Below are 23,093 nucleotides of genomic sequence, written 5' to 3'. Positions count from 1 at the left end.
ATTCTCTTCTATATATTTTTCATTACATAGACCGCAGGATACTTGCCATTGTTCATTTGAACATCATATAATTTACACACAGTTTAATCTTTATAGTGCAAATAGACTAATCACTACATGTGATCCAAGCCTAAAGAACAAGGAATGTTACTGAAAATGCATACATAAATATAAAAAAAAGACTTGTGACCATTTCATAATATAAAGGCTAAAGGCTTGATCCTTCAACCAATGAAGTCAACAGAAAAGCCTTCAGAATCTGAATCTGTTAGTTATTGAGCTACCTGAATTCCAATGAACTCCAATGGGAGTTGAGACCCTCAGGAACTGGCATTATGTCTCTGCCAATCCTATCAGAATAGATTTTACTGAAAAAAAAACAACTGTCAGAGCTTTTCAAAGAATTCTTGCTGAAATCAGTTTAGATTTCTTTAAATAGCTTCATGTCAAATAGTATTTTAAAGATATGCATAGATATTGGACTAGACTATAGTTGGAAATGTATGATTTGAATCTCTAAATACTAACATTCGAGATCCGCTGATCTCAGCAGAACATTTCAGATTAGGTCTTCAAAACGTTGCCTCTTAATTTCCGTAAAATATTCACTAAAAAGTTATTAGGGACCCTCTTATGACCTTGGGACTTCATCCTGCTCCCATTTAAGTAAATGGAAAAACTTCTAATAGCTTCAATGGTGCAGGTTACACCCTTAGTGAGGGGGAAAAACATGCATTTATGCAAACTTTTAAAAAATATTGATCATTTGTCCAAAATGGATCAATGAAGTATAACACCATAGTACTGAGATATTTACAACAAAATAAATACCTGACAAAGTTCCAAACATAAATTAGTTTATTAAAATTTAGTAGACAAAGAACCACTGCATAAATAATTATATCTGGTGCAATCTTCTTTCCAACATATTTTACAGAAAAAAATATTCTTAAATTTTGAAACAGATGGTTATTTCAGGATTTTAAAAGTCTTGGAACTGATTTAAAGGATTAAAAGTTCTAATGGTGAAAAAACACATGTATTATAATTAAAGAAATGCAATTAAATTGTTTTGTTTCTCACAATCTCTTTGTAATTAGAGTTCATGCTTGAAGCATTACAACCAGTCAATTACTGTGCACAAAAATAAGATTAACAGAGAAAGTACACAACTATTCAAAGCTTAAGAGAACTAGATACAGTGCAAATTTTCAGGACACAACCTGAATGAGTATCTCAGATGTGAGTGATGTCAGAAATCACATTTTCAGTATTTCATGAAGTAATACACTAGTCTGTACCGTACATCCTAAATGACAACCTTCTTTTAATTTTAATAGATTTTACTATTACACTTATTTGAAACAGCAGACCCTTATACCATGTAAGTACAGTTTTCCATTTTGACATGCTGACAAATTTCAGCCAAAGTGCCTGTATATTTTCTTGACAGATGCAATACCTCTGGCATTTGTATTTTAAAAAACAAAAATCATGGCAGCAATATCTTGGGTTCTGTGTGACACATGTACTTTGTTTTGACAGCTATCAGACATTGTTAATTTTCCATGCACATAATCTATTCAAACCAGTTTTCTTTTAGTAGAAAATGTACAGCATCATCAAATCCATTTTGGTACAGTGATTCCATCTTCTTCTGGCTTGGTGGGAATAAAGCTTGATTAAGTCTTACCAGGTTGGCCACAGACAACTGCAACAGAGAAGTATTTTAAGTTAGGCAACTGTCAGGACCAACTATTGTATTTGATTTTCTTGTTCTCGTTGTCTCTTCATCTCTCTTACCCCCCTTTAGGATAGATAGATGATGTTTCCAAAATCTAAGGACTATTCAAGTCACCAGTTGATCATCCTGATAGTGTAATGATTGGCTATAGATTTGCTCTCCCTCCTTACATTTTAGGTTCTTTCATTAAGACTATTTTATTTGTAGGTAATTTAATCCAATAATAAATTACAATGAATAAGATATTAGACATTTATTAGTTTAAATGATTAACTCATTTAATATAGATTTTATTTCTTACACACTTCACAAATGGTGCAATATAATTATAGAATAATAATTACCTTTTATTTGAAATAAATAATTCATCAAATTTTGCAACTATGGAATCACCAAGTGTCTGGAGCCTTGTCTGAGTTGAATAGGGCAGTTCAAAACTCTCAGAACTATTGTTTCAGGTTGACTGCAGATTCAGACACCCATCACTACATCCGTTTACTTGGTTAACGCTTTCAAGGTTGTCTCTGTAACTGAGGACTAAAAACTGTTTTAAGTGACACCTGAGATTCTGGAGCACAACTGTGTGGCAGGAAGTAACTTCTGTGGCAAATTCCACAGATGCCGAAAACAGAGGGCCCTCCAAATAAACTCTTCATCATGTATGGACGAGGCACTAAACTTTGCTTATAAACCAAGACTCAGCTAGATGACTCAGTTGGCCGATATCAACTTATTTTCTATATGGATACATGGTGCAAATAGTAGCCAAGTAATGTGTGGCAGATAGCATATACATGTTAATTCCACCTACAAAATAATCTTTCCAAACCATTCCTACTGCTGAAATCCTTGTCCATATTCTAATCATCTTACCTTGAATAATGCAACCTTTTCCTGTCTGTCCTCAGCACTCCCTCCCATTAGTTCAAAATGCCACTGCCAAAGTAATCTCTCTCATCACTTCATCCACGTCCCTGAATCTTTCCATTGGTCTATTGTATCTCAGGGTGATTTCACTCTTATACAGAAGACTAGCACACCACTGAACTCCCAATTAAGACCTATTTTAAGTGCTTAATTAGGACTTTGGTGGTGCAAAGTCCTTGTGCTGGTCATCTGCATAGGAAAAAAATTGTCATACTGCATATGACTCAAGTTCCTCATTCTCTTCACAAGTAAAAAGGCAGAAAATACTGCAAGTGAACTGTTGACTGAATGCCTGGCTTGGATTTGTGGAACACTGCTCTGGGAGAGAGCACTGTAGGAACAAGACAGCCTGCATCTCACAAGCAGGGAGCTAATCTTCCCAGTTGGAAACTAACTGGACCAGCTAGGAGGGCAACATAGGAGGAGGAGGAGGCAAAAGCAGTAGAAACTCAAATCCAGTGCATCATAAATAAACTGAACTGATGTGACACAGAATATGAAGACACAACATTTTTCAGCTGTTCTGTGGTAGGAGTCTGGACAACAAGCAAGAGCAATTGGAAGTTTACATTGGTGAGAATAAATTTGATATAACTGGCACTACTGAAACAGTGGGATGATTTGCATGACTGGAATGTTAAAATCCCTGGTTTAGGAAGCACAGAATGGGTGAAAGAATTGGGGTGTGATATTAAAGATACCATTACTTGTTTTAGAGTTATTTGTAACTCAGAAGCATAGGATCTTGAATACATATGAATCAATGTGCTAACTAATAAAGCCCAGGAGAGTGTATTCATGGGAATCTGTTACAGACCATTGAATCAAACCAGAGAGCAGGATTAGTTACTTCCTTAAGCACCTGTCTTTAATATGAGGAAGGAAAAATTGTGTTGAGGGGGGACTTTAATATCAGCAACGTACACTGGAAGAATCAAGCAACCAATAGAAAAAAATTATCACAGTGTCTAAAAATTATAGACAATTTCCTAACACAAAAGTAATGCACCCAAAAGGAGTTAACTCTATTTTGGACCTCATTATGATGGAAAAACAATCATTGGACTAGAAGTTGGTATTTGCCTAGGGATCAATGATTCTGACATGACTACATTCAATAAAAGGCAAACAGAGGACAATCCCAGACACATCTGGTCCTTCAAAAGGGTTAATTTCCCAAAGATGAGGAATATTATAAACAAAATGGATTGGGAGAAAAAATTTAGACAGAAAAATCTGAATGAAAATTGTGAGTTCTCAAAGAAGATCTTATTAGATGTCAAAAAAGCCATAATTTCATAAACAAGAAAGAATACAAATTTGTCTGAAAGCCCATCCTGGTTCATTAGCAAAGTGAAGGGAGCAATTAGAAATAAAAAACCCAAATATATAACAAATGGAAAAAAGGGAAATAAACAGTAATAGATAATTGATAAGGGAAGCTAAAGACCTCAAGGGGAAAAAAAGGATGGGAAGGCTAAGGACAATAAGGCGCATAAGTACATGTGACCCTACCAGCATCCACTCAAGGTGCCCCATTTCATTAATAATAAAGTATCTGATGTGGTCATGTCACTGGAAAACTAACAACACACTGATCATTAATATTTTGAGTGGTGTATTTATGGTAAATGCCCAAGGCGCTATACAAATATGAAGGAAATGTAGAAAAGGTGTTTACCAGACAACTAAACAGGTTTTTCCCAGACAAAGGACAGCCTGATGCCTCCAGAGGTCATCAGAGTCAATAAGCAATCACATGTCATTTGCATTTTAGCAAACGCCAGTGGAGGAAGAAACCATGGAAAGTTCTTCATTAGCAGAAACCATGTCTCCTTCCTCACAGCCTAAATGAGCTTTACTTTGGGTGTGGGGAGGTAACCTTCAGAAGAGTCAATTTCTAAAGTTCACTAGATTATAAAAGAGAGACGCAAAGACCCCCCTAAGATGACAAACGAAACAAGCACTATAACCTTTGTGGGACATCTTGACCAGAGGGGTGGTCAGCCATCTTGCTGGAAGGTTGATAAGGAAACTACCTTGAACAAAGGCTGTAGGTTACGCACTAGAAAGCATTTTTTCACTTTTACTTGGTTGGAACCATTTCTAACACTATCTTTTGTACTTGAACTCACTTAAAATTCTATATACTTTTGTTAATAAACTTGTTTTACTTTCAATCTATACCAATCCGGTGCTGTGTTTGAAACAAAATGATTGCTAGCTCCTGTTAAAGTCATAAAGCTGTGCATTTTGTCTCTTTAGAGGAACAAACAAACCTTATTATTCCACTGAATGGTCCAGGGAAGAACTAGACATTGCAGAGCACATGCTTTTGGGAAAAAACTGAGACTGGGGAGGAGTATTTGGGTCATCTTGCAAGATATAACCAGAGCTGGCGTATACTGGACTGTGGCTAGGGTTTAACAAGCAGGCTGCTGGAATCAGAGTTGCTGGTTCAGAGATGCTTATCACAGACACTCAGTGCAGGGCTTGTCTGCAGGCTGTCGGTATCCAGGCTGAGCAACAGCAGCAGAGCATTTCAGGCACAAGCATTACGGGTAATCGATGACAAATCCCTTACTGGTTTGGCTTGCAGTATATTAGGAACAAAAGAAATCGCTCAAATGGTATACTACCCCATAATCCCTTATTAACAGATGGAGATGGTAAAACTGTTAATGATGCAGAAAAGTTCCATAAATATTTCTGTCCTATATTTTTGGGGGAAAAAAAGGGGATGAAGTATTAATTTCAGATGTGGATGATGTACTTTCCAGCCCATTAGTAACAAAGGAAGTTAGTCAAACATCATCTACAAGGAATAAATATTTTTCAATCAGCAGACCCAGATAACTTCCACACGTGTCCTGAAGAGTTGACTAAGGAGATCTCTGGCCCGCTGATGTCAATTTTTAATAAGTCTTGGAACAGTGGGAAAATTCCACAAAATTGGAAGAGTGCTAATGTTGTGCCAAAACTCAAAAAGGGTAAGTGGACAGGTAACTATAGTTAGTTAACCTGACATAAATCCCAGCCAAAATAATGGAAAATCAGATATGATATTCAATTGATAAAGCATTAAAGGATAGGAATAGAAATAATGCCAGTCTACATGGTTTTACAGAACGTATGTATTATCAAACAAACTTGATTTCATTCTTCGAGGAGCTTACAAGTTTGGTTGATAAAGTTAATTGCATAGACCAGGGATTGGCAACCTTTGGCACGCGGCCTGCTAGGGTAAGCCCCCCGGCGGGATGGGACGGTTTGTTTACCTGCCGTGTCCGCAGGTTCGGCTGCTCGCGGCTCCCACTGGCCGCGGTTTGCCGTCCCAGACCAACGTGGGCTGCGGGAAGCAGCACGGGCCAAGGGATTTGCTGGCTGCGGCTTCCCGCAGCCCCCATTGGCCTGGAGCGGTGAACTGCGGCCAGTGGGAGCCGCGATCGTCCGAACCTGCAGACGCGGCAGGTAAACAAACAGGCCCGGCCTGCCGGGGGCTTACCTTGGCAAATTGCGTGCCAAAGGTTGCCGATCCCTGGCATAGACCCAATATATTTCAACTTGTAATGTGTTTGACTTGAACACATTCTGATTAAAACACGTTCTGATTAAAAATTAGCACCACAAACTATCATTAAAGAACACATTGAATGGATTAAGAACTGACTAACTGACATATAGCTCATAAAATAGTTGTCAAAGGGGAATTCATGTTGAATGGGATATTTCTAGTGAAGTTCTGCAGGGATAAGTACTAGTCCAGACACTGTTCAACATTTCATCGATGAGCTGGAGGTAAATATAAAATCACTGCTGATAAAATTTGCATATAACACTAAAACTGTCAGGGTGGTAAGTAATGAGGAAAATGGCAATTATATAGAACAATCTGGATCTCTTGATAAGTGGGTCCATTCAAACCAAAGGTATTTTAATACAGCCAAATGCAAGGTGATACATCTAGGAACAAAGAACCAGGAACAAGGCTATACCTACAGAATTGGGGACTTTGTCCTGGAAATCAGTGAGTACGAAAAGGATATAGGTGTCAGAGAGAACAAACAACTCTACATGAGCTCCCAGTGCCATGCTGTGGCAAAAAGGGTTTATGTGATCCTTGGGTATATAAACAGGTTTTACCTCTGTATATAGCACTGATGTAAGAGATTCTGGAATACTGCATACAATTCTTGTGTCCACATTTTGAAAAGGATGTTGAAATATTGGAGAGTGTGCAGAAAAGAGCCACAAAATTTATGAGGGTGTGAGAAAATGCCTTACAGTGAGAGACTAAACAAGCTTAATCTCGTTAATTAATCAAAAATAAGATTGAGAGGTGACATCATTACAGTGCATAAGTGTAGAGAGAAAATACTGGGTACTAAAGGGCTCTGCAGTCTATGGAGTAAGGCACAACAAGAACCAATGGTTGGAAGCTGAAGTCAGACAAACTTAAATTGGAAATTAGGCACACATTTTTTTTAACAGGGACGGTGATTAACCTGGAACTAAATACCAAGGGAAATGGTGGATTTTCCATCTCTTGAGGTCTTCAAATCAAGCCTGGATGCCTTTCTGGAAGATATGCTTTAGTCAAAGACAATTTATGCTTTAGTCATACCAAATTACTGGGTTCTATACAAGGGTAACTGGGTGAAATTTAATGACCTGTGATACACAGGAGGTCAGACCAAATGATCTAGTAATCTCTTCTGGCCTTAAACTCTATGAAACTATAAAGAAGGCCCTTACGCCTTGTGTACACAAGGAAATTAATCAGCATATAAGGTTGCCCTGTTCAGGTTTTCCCTTTTCATCCTTTTTTGAGGTGCCTGTCCTGGAAAATCTTTAAGTGTGCTCAGTACACACTGCCAGCTGTCCAGTTTTGTGGGATCAGGATCATCCTGGATGTCTTGGATTTTTGTACCTCAGAGGTGACAACCCTACTGGCATAGTTACTGCAGAACAGCTCCCTGTGTGGACACTATTCTGGAATAAGAATCACCTTATTCTGGAATAATTACTACACTTTGGAAGTTATAGGTCATGCTATCTAATCTTTCCCCATGCCTTTGCTGGAGGAATTGTATTAGTATAGAATAACTTCTTTATCTTCTTCTATTTCTCCTTTTTTTTCCTCTTTTTTTAACATTGCTCTATAGTATGGAGTTTGTAGCCTTTTTTAAAAAACGGTATATGTGTCCATTGAGAACATTTTATAAACTGAAAATCCAACACTTTTTTTTTTTTAAACACACCTGAAAAAGATTAGGTACTCAATTCCCATAAAAAGCCAATGGCAGTTGGGTACCAAAGTATCTTAGCTGCTCTTGAAAATCACATAAAACAGCTAGCAAAAATAAAAATAATTATGCTATCACCAAAATTAGTTAAAAACAAGTCACTCACCATTAAGTCTTGCTTTGCAACTTTAATATAGAGATCTACATGTCCTTTGTCTTGTGGACAGATATCTAATCGACCACTGAAAGGAGAAACAGTGACTGTTCGTCCCACAGGCAGAATAGGGAGGCCGTTGGTAAGGCCACCATCAATCCATTTCTATTGGGGGGAAAAAAAGTCAGAGTTTGTTATGTGCTGACTAGAGCTGGGTCAAATTTTTCATAGTGAATATTTTATTAGTTGAAAATGAAGTTTCGGTCAACCTGAAACTATTCATGAATTTGACATGAATTCACTGAATAGTTTTCTCCCTAAATATATTTTTCTGGACAGAGGAGGAGACGGCCTTTCCCTTATAACTGCCAGCCCACTAGTTTGATCATTCACCTGGGATATGGAAAACGCAAGTTTAAATTTCCCCTTGACCTGATATAGAGAAGAGATTTGAACTTGTTCTCCCTCATTACAGGAATGACCCCTAACCACTGGACTATGGGATACACTGGGGGAGATAACTCATAGTCTTTCCTACTATGTATAAACAATGAAGTAGTCACTGGAGTGGGGACCTGAATTTGGGCATCCCACATCGTAGATCCATGTCCTAACCACCAAGCTACAGCGAAATTCTTACTCACTTTCTCTGGTCCAATGAATAGTGACTGGTCAAAAGGAGAGACAGAATATCTCTATAGTCTGGTGGTTAGGGAATTCATCTATGATGTGGGAGACTCAAAACAGATTATTTTTTATTTACTAATTTTTTGGCAAGTTTTGAATTCAGTTCGACCCGAATCAAATATTTTTTTTCAATTTTTCAAAACTGCTAACAGACAGAAAAATCAAGTATTTGCCCAGCTCTAGTGCTGAACCTTTGTCACTGATCCCCTTAGATCACATAAACCAAAAAAAGTTAAAAAACCATGTTGAATATATACTATTGTTCTTAAAACACTATAAAAGAAACATCATGTTTTCCTTAATACCAAATAAACCAAAATTCTAAAGTCTGGACAACACAAAGAATTCATTGTTCACTGGGTGACATTATATACATGTATTACTTTATTAGTGAATGTTTCATATATACTTGGTGCTCTGATCTTGTCTTAAATCTTGACTCGGTGCTAATTTTGGTTTGTTTGTTTTTTAGTTAACAGATTAATAAGAACATACTAATATCAGTAAAATAAAAACCTCAAAAGCACGATTCCTCAGAGATTATACAGGATTTAGAATACTAATAATTTACAATTTTGCATGTTGATGTAACGTGTGTGTGTATATACATATAAACAATAGAAATGTTTTACGTTAATGTGCATGCATATATCTATATAACAACTCTAAGATCTAACAGGGTATTTGTCATAGGTTCCACCCCCACTCTGAACCTTAGAGTATAGATGTGGGGACCTGCATGTGAACCCTAAGCTTAATTACCAGTTTAGATCAATATGCTGCCACTATCCAAATATTTGAGTCATTTGGAAAACTCTGTCTTCCCACCAAAAACCTTCCCCTCCCTGAGTAACCTTGAGAGACGACTCCACCAATTCCCTGGTGAACACCGATCCAAACCCCTTGGATCTTAAAAAAAGGAAGAATTACTCATTTCCCTTCCCTTTTTCCCCCACCAATCCCTGGTGAGTCCAGATCCAATCCCCTTGGATCTAAAAATGAGGAGAAATCAATCAGGTTCTTAAAAAGAAGGTTTTTAATTAAAGAAAAGAAAGGTAAAAGAAAAAAAACCTTTGGGAAATAGCATACAAGCTGATCTCAGACAACAGATTCAAAACACAGGATGTTCCCCATGGCAAAAACCTTAGTACACACAAGAATACCCAATTTGATTATCTCCCTAATGCCAGGACAAGTTACAAAAAGAAAATAAACATAAACCTATTTATTTCCTTACTTAATACTCACTACTCTGATAAGAGGCTGATTCCTTGATCTTTTCCACTCCGACCAAAACTGAAACTGACTCTAAACAAAGGAAACTTCCCTCCTTGCTTTTGAAACATCTTGTTCCCCCATTGGTTCCTCTGGTCAGGTGTCAGCTAGGCTAGGAGAACTTTTTAACCCTTTACAGGTAAAAGAGGCATTAACCCTTAGCTATCTGTTTATGACAGTATTATAGAACAAAACAAAAATGTGTAGTCCAGTGAAAATATGGATGCAAATGAACTTTTTGCAGAAAGTTAAGATACAACTGAAATTCCAATTTCCATTGTTCAAGATGGAATTTCTATCTAATCATACATGAGTGCTTTTATATAACACTTCTTTTATTTACACTATTTATTTTTAAAAGACCAGTTTTTTCAACTAATTAACAATCCAAGTAACTACAACAGAAGGTACTGCTTGCACGTTTTATTTATGAGGGCTGTGAACAGCACACTGCACAAAAACTGCAGAAGTGGTCAGTCAAACTCTAGTTATAGATAAAAAGCCAACTTAAGAGAATTTGTCTACCCCATTCATGAGACTTCTCATTACTTCCAGAGGAGCAGTTCATTGGTACCTATCACAGAAAGTATGTAGATAAAACACCACTAAAGTGTGTAATGAAGCTATTACTGTCATAGTGCTCGAATAAATACATTATAACTCACAATCAAATACTTCTGGAGAAATTCTGAGCCACGGTGCAATGCAGAACGTTGCAGAAATTAATATTGTGTGTAGAATTTCCTTTCTGCCACAGAAATGAGCTACAGTGTTGCTAGCCACCAGTAGGGGCTGCTGGACCTGGCAGACCCCAGCTCACACATAGAAGGCGCTGCTGGGAGGAGGAGGAGGAGGGAGCTAGAGAGTTCATGGCAGCTGCAGTTCCCAGCATGCCCTGAAGGGAGGAAAGGGCGGCACACAGGAAATTCCATGCAAGTCTGGGACCAAGCATCAGGCTGTATCTCCCTCTGGATCCCTAGGGAGCAAGGGCGGAAGGGGCTGCAGGTATCTGATTGGGGGGGGGGGGAGCATAGCTGGGGTCTGGGGGAGGAAGGGGGTTTGGGTGTACTGGCTAGGGGGCACCCTGCAGCTGGGCTTTGGCGGGGGGGTAGGTTGTGGGTGCCTGGCCCCCCAGATTGGCTCTGGGGGGGAACAGAGAAACAGGAACTAGGTTGTCATAGGGTTTTTTTTAACTCTCTATTCCTGAGGGAATTTGTGTGTGTGTGTGTGTGTATTGTTACAGACATACTTGCTGACAGGTATTTTGAAATAAATTGCCAAAATAATTGAAACTGGCATGATTACATAGCATTATTTTGACAAAAAAATTAAGAATTTTGCAGAATTTCAAAATACTGTGCACAGAATTTTTTTTTTTTTTTGCCACAGAATGCTCCCAGAAGTAAGCTAACCAGTATCAAGTTTGTACACACTGATACAAATTCGGACGTAGTTTCAGGATTCTCAAACAAATAACTGAACACTAAATAGATTGTATTCATCAAAAGTCCTGTCTGAACTATTAAATTAGTAACTGAAATAATCAATTTAAAGATAAACCCCTAGATCAAAAAACACTACATTAGCCAATTGGCATATTATAACAATCTTTAAAAAAAACAGGTGTAGTACTCCATTTATTCTTTGCTTGCCCAATGCTAAGACAATTTTGATAACTCAAGGGACAAAAGCGCACACATTCTGGCTATGAAAATCAATGACAGAATGCTGACATGAGATGAGTATCAGGTCTTCAAAAAAGATTTAAAAAAAACTATGCCACATGATGGTAATGGTAATAGTAACATATTATGTTTCCCAATTTAATTCTAGCAATTTATTTCATTATATTAACAGTGTTCTGAGTTACCATGAAGTTAATAGTTGCTATTCCATGCACCTGCTGTGGAAACAAGGACATTTTATAATTTTCTGCCATTAACTAGCATTATCCTGACTGGTTAAGCTTTTTGGGGAAACAAAACCTATCAATCAATTTCAATAAATTATTTATGTCTAAACTATTATTATATTTATATATTAACTTGGGTCAGAAGATTATCTTCCCAGTTTTGACAGCTAGAGTATGCCTCACCAAATCTACACCAAAATTCATGCATTTGCTAACCTAGACTGAATTTGTTATATGCTTAAAGGGACATCTGAGTAAGGCTTTGACCTCCCAAAAAACAACAAATTTTCAAAACTTTATAACTTTGTTATTTTACTAATTGTAAATTGTATTTCTATAAACAACACAAGCGACATTAAGTCCTCATTGGAGGAATGTGTGCAATTAATAAGTGCCCACTATCCAAGTGCAAAACAGTGCACATTTCTGTAAACTTAATGGCAGATGACAAAGATACCTCTGGGGTTCAGTCACAGGAAATGCGGTTGTGACAGCTTTCCAAAAGAGCCTATTACCTCTACTCTGCCTGGAAATGGTTTATGGCCTTTATCACATGAAGTGAAACTAGTCCTTCAATTAGGGGGGCAGTGCAATAATCAATGAGGTGACCAATGTATAACAAGCATTACCTCTGTTTATAGCATCTTCTGGTTCAGCAGCTCTTCTGGGGCTCTCCACATTCCACCACTTGGCTGCAAAACTACCTCCGTAGTGGACTAGTCTTGGCTGTAGGCCAGCCTATTTTTCAGCTCTACAAGGGCAGTTGCCCTTGGCCCAGCTCACTATCTGTGACCAGCCATGTGATTCTGTAATCTGGCCTTCCCTCTGTAGCCAACTCCAAATCTGACAATTCCAGAAGATTGCTCCCTCTCTCACACACCTACATACTGTGACTTTATGACAGTCTTCTTTTTGCCTGGTCCACCAGAACAATTGGGTCGTCACCAATAACGTATTACTTACAGTACTGTATTTTTAATAAAAAATCTCACATCCTACTTTCTTTAAATTCCCATTTTTCTAACAGTTTAACATCCTCCAACTTTGTAATTTCACAACTCAAACTTTCAACTTTTTTTTCCTGTCTGTTTATATTGCAAAATGCCCCTCCTCAAAACTTCAACATTTGTGAGACCATACCCATAACTTCTAAAAGGGGCTGAATTACAAATCATTTGTTCCATAGGCTTAAGCACTGCAGTCGCTGTTCCAGGTAATTTCCATGCCATTACACAGTATCTTTACAGCTATGAACACTGATTGAAAATGCAAAAACTTCTGAATTATTATAAGTGGCTCAAAGTGCAAAGATAGGGGAAATTCTGAAATAGTGTGCAATGAAAACGAACCCAGAAACTCAAATTGAGGATGTAAAGCATGAGGGCTGGGCTTAATGGAATCTACATATACCAGTAAATGAAATTCTCTAAATATACTGCATCTGCAGAGCCATCTTTTAAGAGTTACATGCTTTGCTTCATGAGCCACAAAACCATTACCAAGCAGTAAAATTTTTGCATGTCTCATCCACTCTTTAAGTATTCTGGAACAGACTGTGAAAGACCCCACACTCTCTAATTGCCTATAATTTCCCCTCCCTATCAAATGCAATAATCTTCTGTTGTTCTCCACTTTAGGAGATCAGCAACAAGTTTCAGGAAGAAGACTGAGTACTCCTAAACAAATGAAGTACTATTTCCCCTAAATTGTCCACATATTTAGCTTCTGAATTGAGAGAACAGAGCTACATAAAAGTCTGAATTGACCACAAAGCAATAGCTGTGTACATTTCAATGACTGGCACTATAGGCACTATATTCCTTTACTGGAATGGAATCTAAGTCCTCTTGGACAATGTTAACTGAGCCACAGCAGGTAACTTCTGAACTGAAATGGCCTATCCTTTCAATTTCTTGCCAAACACCAAAAATCCTAAGGTACATCCACACTGCAAACTTTTTAGTGTAGAGAATATACAAAGCTAGCCACCTAGCAGGGGTACAAATAGCAGTGTAGATGGTAAGGGACTGATTAGGCAAGAAAAGACACACCTGAAGCCTGTGCATATGTACCCAGGTATATAACCTACATGGTTCTATAGTTGCCCAAGCAGTGCCTCCCCATCTATATTGCTCTTTTTAGCAATGTAGCAACCTGCTGTCTCCTCACTGCTGGAGCCTTCTTTGGCAGCAGAGAAAGACTCCAGCAGTGGGGAAAGGCTCTGCCAGCTCCCTGTTGCTGGAGTCTTTCCCCACTGCCTTCCTCTTCGCAGAGCCTTTCACTGATATGTGTAGCTACACACTACAATGTGAACACCAGGGCCGGCTCTAGACCCCAGCGCGGCAAGCACGCGCGTGGGGCGGCCCTTTCCCGGGGGGGCGGCAGGCTGGGCCGGCGGACCTGCCGCAGTCATGCCTGCGGGAGGTCCACCGGAGCCCCGGGACGACCGGACCTGCCGCAGGCATGACTGCGGAGGGGGCGCTCGTCTCGCGGCTCCAGTGGACCTCCCGCAGGCATGACTGCGGACGGTTCGCTGGTCCCGCGGCTCAGCGGGACCTCCCGCGGCTCGGCTGGACCTCCCGCAGGCATGACTGCGGCAGCTCCAGCGGAGCCGCCGGACCTGCAAACCGTCCGCAGCTGCGGGAGGTCCAGCCGAGCCGCGCGACCAGCGGACCCTCCGCAGTCATGCCCGCGGGAGGTCCGCTGCTCCCGCGGCTCCGGGGCACCTCCCGGGCATGACTGCTTGGGGCGGCCAAAAACGTAGAGCCGCCCCTGGTGAACACAGCCTGTTTTTCACTGTGGCATGTAGCTACACATACCCTAAGTGCTGCCACAACTGATGTGTAGTATAGAGATAGCATTAGATTTACAAAGAGATTTTGTCCCATTCAAGTAATAGAGTGCTTTTGACATCCAGAGTATGTACCCTGAATTGTGAAAACAAGATCAACATCCAAATGACTCCATCTAGCAAAGAGTGAGGTTGCTACTAAATTTCTGGGGGACCTTTCATCATGGTCTGTTTCCTCTGACTCAGGTTATTGGCTAGGGTGCCAGATATGATGTCAGTGGAGTTGAATGTACAAGGCACTACTACATCATTCCAACAACCAGAAAATGAACTCAAGCTTTCTCTTGGCAGCCAAATACTACATTGCCAAAGATGAATGCATTTCAGTGATGTGCAAAATGATTTATTTTAACTTATTCTGGAAAAGATCTGATGGGAGGAAAAACACTAAATGTAACTAACATTTTGGTACATCTCAGCTGAGTCCAAGTATAATTTTTAGAAGGAAAAAATTACCTAGAGATTTTTGTGCTACAAACAATACTGTAATCATTAGCAGCCCATCAGAGTAGATAAACAACTGGATATTATATGAACATTTTAAGAATGCTGCTTTCAGGTCACTACCATTTCCAAATGTATAGTGTCTCTGGCGTTCGCTATGTTTGTATAAGAATGGATTGCAATGACTTCCTTTAATATTCTTTTCATCTACAGTATTAAATAAATAACGATCAGTGTGTAACAAAACAATGGACTTGTGATTCTCCCTTCCCCCTAACCCCCAAATTCATCTCAGATTTTGATGTCACAAATGAAGAGTGCTTTTGTAATTAAATACACAAGTCTTCAAACATCACAATATTACCTCTCCTTTATATTCCACTGCTTTAATTCCTGCATACACTGGCACAAAACTGCTGGCTAGGAGGACCTAGAGAAGAGAAAAGATAAAAGAAGGTGTCAGTAAAATGAATTTGAAAATATTAATATTTCCTTTTATGTGTCATTTAATCTTTACCGGTTAATACAGTAATCATTATTCAACATGTTAGTTCCATCTTCTTCAAAATAACCACTTAAAAACATATTCATCTCAATATCTGCTACGTACTGCATGTCAAAATGTGATTAAGAATTCAGGACTGTTATTTTAGTTAAGTTACAAATGGCAATCTCAGAGAGTGCACATGGTACAAATCAATTATTGTCATTGATTTAATGATGTTTGGTTTAGAAGAATCAGAACTAATTTTAGATTTACTTTATTCTTTCATGTTGCCACAAATTCACAATTTCTTAATACAGATTTAAATCTAAATATATGTAGATTGTGAACAAACTGCGTTATTCATGGTTATATACTGAAAAGTGAAGCTACAACTGGCGAAAGACAGGCATTTAGCAGATACTTTGGCACAGTGTTTTTCTTTCTAATACATCATTTTTTTTCTGAGTAGGACAGGAATTGCACTTTATAAAAATTCACATATGTGTACCATCCACCTAACTGAATACTTTTTCTTTTATTTTTGTGTGCTGGGCTGTCGCAGCGATAAGTTACTATTTGGACTTACATTAGTTTAGACTAAATAACCAACTGGATTTTGGCTCTCGTAAAAGTGATACACAAAGATTACATTCATATGTGCACATACAACTCAATTTAAGAAAGCAGCCAAAAAATAATACCTTTGTATTCCACGAAGCAATTCTTTGTAATTATTGATGTTTTACCATTACAACCCTTTTCACTGCTAACAGTGGTTACAATCATCAGGGGCAAGTGTTATGGACACATCAAGCATATAACTAGTCAAAAATGACAAGAGCAGAGCAGTTCCCAAGGCAACAGTTTGTAGTTTTCTAGCTTAGAGCAATACACTGCAATGCAGCACACACCTAGAGAACTGACTCTACACTTTTCAGCATTGGGTATTGTAATAGAGAACATGCATTCACTACAGATTGCTGTTCACCTGTCCTCTCTCCGGAACAAAGGACATAACTATTCTACTCTATTCTACATAGGTTTTTATAGTGCACTCATCACCATAGTATCTGAATTCCCTCCAGCAATGCACTAAGCAATGTGACTACACAATTGTCACGTTCAGGTCTCTCATTCGCTCTTAAGGGGTAGAAACAAGTGCAGTGGAGTGTCTTGTTTTGGTAGGGTTCTTTTTTTTAAAGATACCTGTTGCTATATGTTTATATTAGAGAATGCAAAATAAAAGAAATGTGCCTTGCACTTGCAGCGGAAAGTGGTGAAGTCTGTGATGTTCCTTAGTCTTCATTCCACAGTCCCAGAATGCAACTGCCACCCAAGAAAGTTCTACTTCCTGCACAGACGAGCTTCACTCTTACTGTCAAGAGTTACATTGTGTCATAGGAATGGAGCTGTTGACCACAATCTTTTTGATATCCCAGGCCCAGACCATGGAGTGCTTTGAGGAGAAGGAAAATCAGGAAATGCAGTTAAAGTTTCCCAGGCAAACTTAACTCTGCCCTCTTTCAGCAGTGTCCTAATATACCCCATTAACACACAAAACTTTACTCTGCCAACTCCACAGGAGTTCTTCACCTCCTTTTAAGCCTTTCACTCATCTACATGATTCCATCTATCACTATTAAAGGACAAAAAGAAAAGGTTGCCCACACCACTTTCCCTCCATCCTCTTTGAGCATATTACCTCAATATGCACATAACACATCCTCATACTGGTCCTTGGCACTATTATATATAGGCGGTTCCAGATACTGGGGTACCCTCGCATACTTAGCCAACACCCTAGAAAGAATCCACGTGTACAATTTACAATGCCTTTTACTTACTCATAAGATGCCACTTCAACTTACATTTTCACTATTACAATCCTCTTATATTCCTCTCACTGCTGACAATATCTTTTGTAATAAAAGCCTTATGCCCTGCTAGTGACATAATCTACCTAATTCTGTTTGGAAATGAGATTTACTGCACCCTGAAAGTATACATGCACCTCTTCTCTTTTCTCAGACACAAGAGGGTGCAAAACATAAATCTTCTCATATCACAATCACTACTCTGTCACATCCCTCAAAGTAATCCACAGATCTTGCAAACACACCTCACTACTGCCTCTAGAGTTCAGTACAGCTATGTTGGACAGACTACACACTTCACCCAGAGTGCATGCAGATAATAAATGCTTAGACTGCTCTTCTATCCCAGCTCACCACTGACAATATCCTTTGTAGTAAGACCCTTGTCCTACTATTATATAACATAGGCAATTCTACACTGAAATGATGCATACTGGATCCTGAAGGTACACATGCAGATCTTTCCTTTGCTCACATCAAAGGGTGCAAAACGTAGATTTCATATCAAAATCACAGATGTCTCAAAGTAATCCACCTGTCCTCATGTCCCAGAAACACACCTTTACCAAGCAGGCACAACTACTGCCTCTACCATTTAGTGCAGGTAAAACTAACACATTTATTGCACCCGGAGTATATGCAAATATTTCCCATTGGCTACTGCCAGCTCCAGGGGACCAAAAGGAAGATGGTGTAGATAACTTTTTGTGCGTCTGCTTTAATAATGCTAGAAAAAATCATGTAGGTGAAAGTAAATGGTTTGAAGAAGGAGTGACAAACATGTAGACTTCACCTACTGCGATGCTAGCAAAGCAAAAGGTCTGTGTATTAGTTTTTGCTACTGAATTTCCTAGTTTTCTGAACAGGAAAAGATACGTGGTTGGTAGTAGTTAGCAGCCATTTAGGCAACTGTACATATCATGCCCCACAATTTGCATACTGAGCTAGTCAGTCCCCCTATCCTTCCCCAGCCCCCAACCCAACCCTACTTCAACATCCCTCCCCCCAATCTCGCCCCTGATCCATTCACATTTCCTCTTCCAAACAAGCCTCCTTCACACTATATCCAGGCCACCCACTGCAAGCTGGGTACACATCTCCCTGAAGTCTTTACTCCCTAGTATACATTCACTACTGTTCCCATCACCACACCTCCAATAACCTGACTTAAATATCGAGCTGTGGACTTTTGTCCCTACCCCACTATCATCCAAATTCAACACCCTTTTACGTGTGCCCAGGAGCGTACTGAAACTGAGCTAACCTGCTCACCTCAGGGCCTGGGTAACGATATGTGTTGACCTGTGATCCACCCTCTATTTGTATACTTTGTGGTCTGAATGTACCAATTATGAGGTGACCAGTTTACACAGTCCTCCACCATCATTCCCACAATTCACTGTCCCTATATCTTCTGACCCTTCAGCCTCCTCACTTCCTTCCCTTCCCAGTGTTTCCTCTACAGACTGGACACTACCAGTTGTTTATATATCCTTTCTCGGTGTTCAACCCTTCTTTTTCCACATGGACTGCTCAACTTCCAGCTCAGCCTTGCCCCACCACTTGAAAATGTGTAATGCCCTGGCATGTTGACAGTCAACATCTGTTGTGAGTATATCCAGGAGCACAACTTTCACAGGAGCTCTTGGAATATACATTTTTATAAGAAAATCTCACAGGCTGGTGGAGCAGGGCATCCATCTGACTGCAGTGCAGTGCAGGGAATGGATCGAGCATCTGAAGATCCTGTACTGCAAGGCCAAGGTCTCAAACAGCAGGTCTGGTGAAAGCCCAAAAGATCTCCCTGCTATGAATAGTTTGATAGGATGCTTACCACAGCCCCCCAGGTCAAAGCCCTCCATCTCACACAACATATTCCTCCCTCCAGAGGGTCTCACTGTGAAGCTGGAGGACAGAGAGGTGGGTGCAGTGGCAGCTGGGACCACAGGGTACTCACAGTTCCAGGAGCATGCTGTGAAGTTTCAAGCACTGACTCAGCCTACCTACCAGGATGGGTTAAGTAAACGTTTTGGGCCAATTTTCTGAGGACCTACTGTATTTAGGGATGAACCCAGGAACCAGCCTGGAGAGAAAGCAGAGCAGGGCCAGGGAACCAATACGCAGCAAAGTAAGAGTCAACCCTGTTTTTTTTATTATTATTGCCACGTGGTTAAATATTTGGTTTGTTAAGGTAGGATTTCCAGGTAAGGACCAGTAACATTATTGCTATGGAGGAGAATGTTACATGCTAGGGTGTTTATACCCTAGGTTGAGGGCATTACGTAAGAGATTTGCATAGCACCAACTCCCACCCATCTGCTATTGGCTTTCAAAAAGGGATGACAAGAGGAGAATTTTTTTTTTTCGAACTTTGCTTTCAATTAAAGCTTCCAAAACCTTAAAGACTAACAGGCATGAGTGCTGCATATTTTTGCAATTACAGCTTTTTGTTGTATTGGCAATGCCAATGCCACAGATATATGCTTTCGGTAGCAAATTATTGTCCCATATAGCAATAACAATATCTACTTTAAGTACTTTTTCATCCTATTTTCTCCTTGGAAGGCCATGATTCTTCATGCAGCAGGCATTCTTTTGCCGTGCCTCACCCTGGATTTTCTATTTCCAGGCTGGGGAGGGGGAGTTGATAAGACTCTACTCTGCCGCCAGTAACAGTCTGCATTCTAATCCAAAAGTTTGTTAATTGTGGTCCTTATTTTTGTTCCACTCCTGGAAGGTGATGTATGAAAATTAGGGCTGTCAAATGATTAAAAAAATTAATCGCAATTAATCACCATGATTAAAAAAATTAATTCAAATTAATCACGCTGTTAAACAATAATAGAATACCATTTATTTAAATATTTTGGATGTTTTTTCTACATTTTCAAATATACTGATTTCAATTACAACACAGAATACAAAGTGTACGCTGCTCACTTTACATTTATTTTTTATTACAAATATTTGTACTGTAAAAAAACAATAGAAATAGTATCTTTCAATTCACCTAATACAATAGTGCAATCTCTTTATCATAAAAGTTGAACTTACAAATGTAGAATTACATACAAAAAATAATTGCATTCAGAAATAAAACAATGTAAAACTTTAGAACCTACAAGTTCACTCAGTCCTACTTCAGCCAACAGCTCAGACAAAAAGTTTGGTTACAATTCGCAGGAGATAATGCTGCCTGCTTCTTGTTTACAATGTCACCTGAAAGCGAGAATAGGCGTTCTCATGGCACTGTTGTAGCCAGCGTTGCAAGATATTTACGTGCCAGATATGCTAATCAGTCATATGTCCCTTCATGCTTTAACCACCGTTCCAGAGGACGTGTCCATGCTGATAACGTGTTTTGCTCGATAACGATCCAAAGCAGTGCAGACCAACGCATGTCCATTTTCATTATCTGAGTCAGATGCCACCAGCAGAAGGTTCATTTTCTTTTTGGGTGGTTCGGGTACTGTAGTTTCCGCATCTGAGTGATGCTCTTTTAAGACTTCTAAAAGCATGCTCTGCATTTCGTCCCTCCCAGATTTTGGTCGACACTTCAGATTATTAAAACTTGGGTCGAGTGCTGTAGCTATTTTTAGAAATCTCACATTGGTACCTTTCTTTTCGTTTTGTCAAATTTGCTGTGAAAGTGTTCTTAAAACATGTGCTGGGTCATCATCCGAGACAGCTATTATGGGAAATATAGGGCAGAATGCGGGTAAAACAGAGCAGGGGACATGCAATTCTCCCCCAAGGAGTTCAGTCACAAATTTAATTAACGCATTATTTTTTTTAACGAGCATCATCAGTAGGGACACATGTCCTCTGGAATGGTGGCTGAAGCATGAAAGGGCATATGAATATTTAGCATATCTGGCATGTAAATACCTTGCAATGCCAGCTACAAAAGTACCATGCGAATGCCTGTTCTCACTTTCAGGTAGCATTGTAAACAAAAAGAAGGCAGCAGTATCTCCCATAAATGTAAACAAACTTGTTTGTCTTAGAGATTAGCTGAACAAGAAGTAGGACTGTGTGGATTTATAGGCTCTAAAGTTATACACTGTTTTGGTTTTGAGTGCAGTTATGTAACAAAAAATCTACATTTGTAAGTTATACTTTTTCGATAAAGAGATTTCACTATAGTACTTGAGGCGAATTGAAAAATACTATTTCTTTTGTTTATCATTTTTGCAGAGCAAATATTTGTAATAAAAATAATATGAAGTGAGCATTGTACACTTTGTATTGTGTTGTAATATATATTTGAAAATGCACAAAAATATCCAAAATTTTTTAATAAATTTCAATTAGTATTCTATTGGTTAACAGTGCGATTAATCACGATTAATTTTTTTATCAGAATACATTTTTTTGAGTCAATGGCATGAGTTAACAGCAATTAATTGACAGCCCTAATGGAAATGTTTTATGGAGCAGGAATTCAATACAGTGTTTTAGATTTCTGGGTAGGGAGAATTTCTGAGACCCCCCTGGTAGCTTACTAAACCACTACACTCACCGATGGGCTGTTAAGTCACTGTGATGGGGGTGTACCCCACACAGGCCCTGAAGGGGTTACTGTCGGCCCGAAGCTAACTAACATACCTGGCAGTACCTTCTGAGAGAGACAGCCTGGCTTAACTGATGATGAAACCCAGCTGGGGAGGGGCTGGGTGGTGATTATAAAGCCAGGAAATTTGTACCAGAAGAGGGCTGCAGGAAGAGAGTCTGCAATCACTCTCCGGGGGATAGAAGAGTGCAGGGAAGCAGCAAGGAGTCTGAGGGAGTAGACCTTGGCTGTGAGCTGGAACCTAGAGAAGAGGGAGGGCTCCCCTACCAGCCATTGAGGAAGCTGGGGTGAAAGCCCTTGAGGTAAGGGGCATAAAGAACAGAGAGCCCAGAGACAGATAGCAAACTGGTTGTAAAGTCACTGGACTACAGTTAGGTTGGATTCTCTGTTAACCCAGACGGGGTGGAGTAAAGCTTGACCTAACTGGAGGGCCAAATTGCGGCAACAGAGACCACTACACTGACAGAGCGACTGCCAGGAAGGGGTACCATATGGGGAAAGAGCTGCTGTACCATGCCTGGCCAAAAGAAACCACTCGAGCAGCAAGTGAACCCCCTCACAATCACCAGGTCCTTTGCGTACACTGATGGGACCCTGCCACTTGCCAGGAAAATTACTTTTTTCCCCCATTCTCGTATTTCTGAAATATTAGAGCGCTTCCCTTGCATGAAACAAAGTCTAAGCCAGTACTGGTAAATATTCCTGAGACATGACTTTAATCCATCATCTCTCAGCTAGATCCAACTTTTTTCTTTTAAAGTAAAATCAATGTTACTTACCACAGTGTGTGTGTGCGCACACAAGGCTCCCAATGGTAGATAAGAAAGTGACTATATATGAGAATTCATGAAGGAATGATATATAAAGTATTCCAAAACGCTGCAAATTGTGTGCTTGTGTACAGAAAAAAAGCAAAAAG

General features: G+C 39.4%; 1 protein-coding gene across 5 annotated transcripts in view; it reads right to left on the bottom strand.

Moving 5' to 3' along the window:
• Positions 1-865: 865 nt before the first annotated feature.
• PNPLA4 (patatin like phospholipase domain containing 4) overlaps positions 866-23,093 on the bottom strand; it is a 45,056-nt gene continuing 22,828 nt past the window's right edge. For 4 of the 5 annotated variants that reach the window (XM_044998372.1, XM_044998550.1, XM_044998286.1 and 1 more), the window contains exons 7-9: positions 15,605-15,670; positions 8,084-8,236; positions 867-1,711 (exon numbers count right to left, since the gene is read on the bottom strand). In XM_044998372.1, coding sequence (XP_044854307.1) covers positions 1,580-1,711; positions 8,084-8,236; positions 15,605-15,670 — 351 coding nt within the window. In that variant the 3' untranslated portion in view covers positions 867-1,579. Of the gene's footprint in view, positions 1,712-8,083; positions 8,237-15,604; positions 15,671-23,093 lie in introns of all 5 variants that reach the window. The other variant, XM_044998632.1, reaches the window with a different exon arrangement.

Source organism: Mauremys mutica, chromosome 1 (genome assembly GCF_020497125.1).
Source record: "Mauremys mutica isolate MM-2020 ecotype Southern chromosome 1, ASM2049712v1, whole genome shotgun sequence".
NCBI lineage: Eukaryota > Metazoa > Chordata > Testudines > Geoemydidae > Mauremys > Mauremys mutica.
This window is presented reverse-complemented; position numbering and strand designations above follow the sequence as displayed.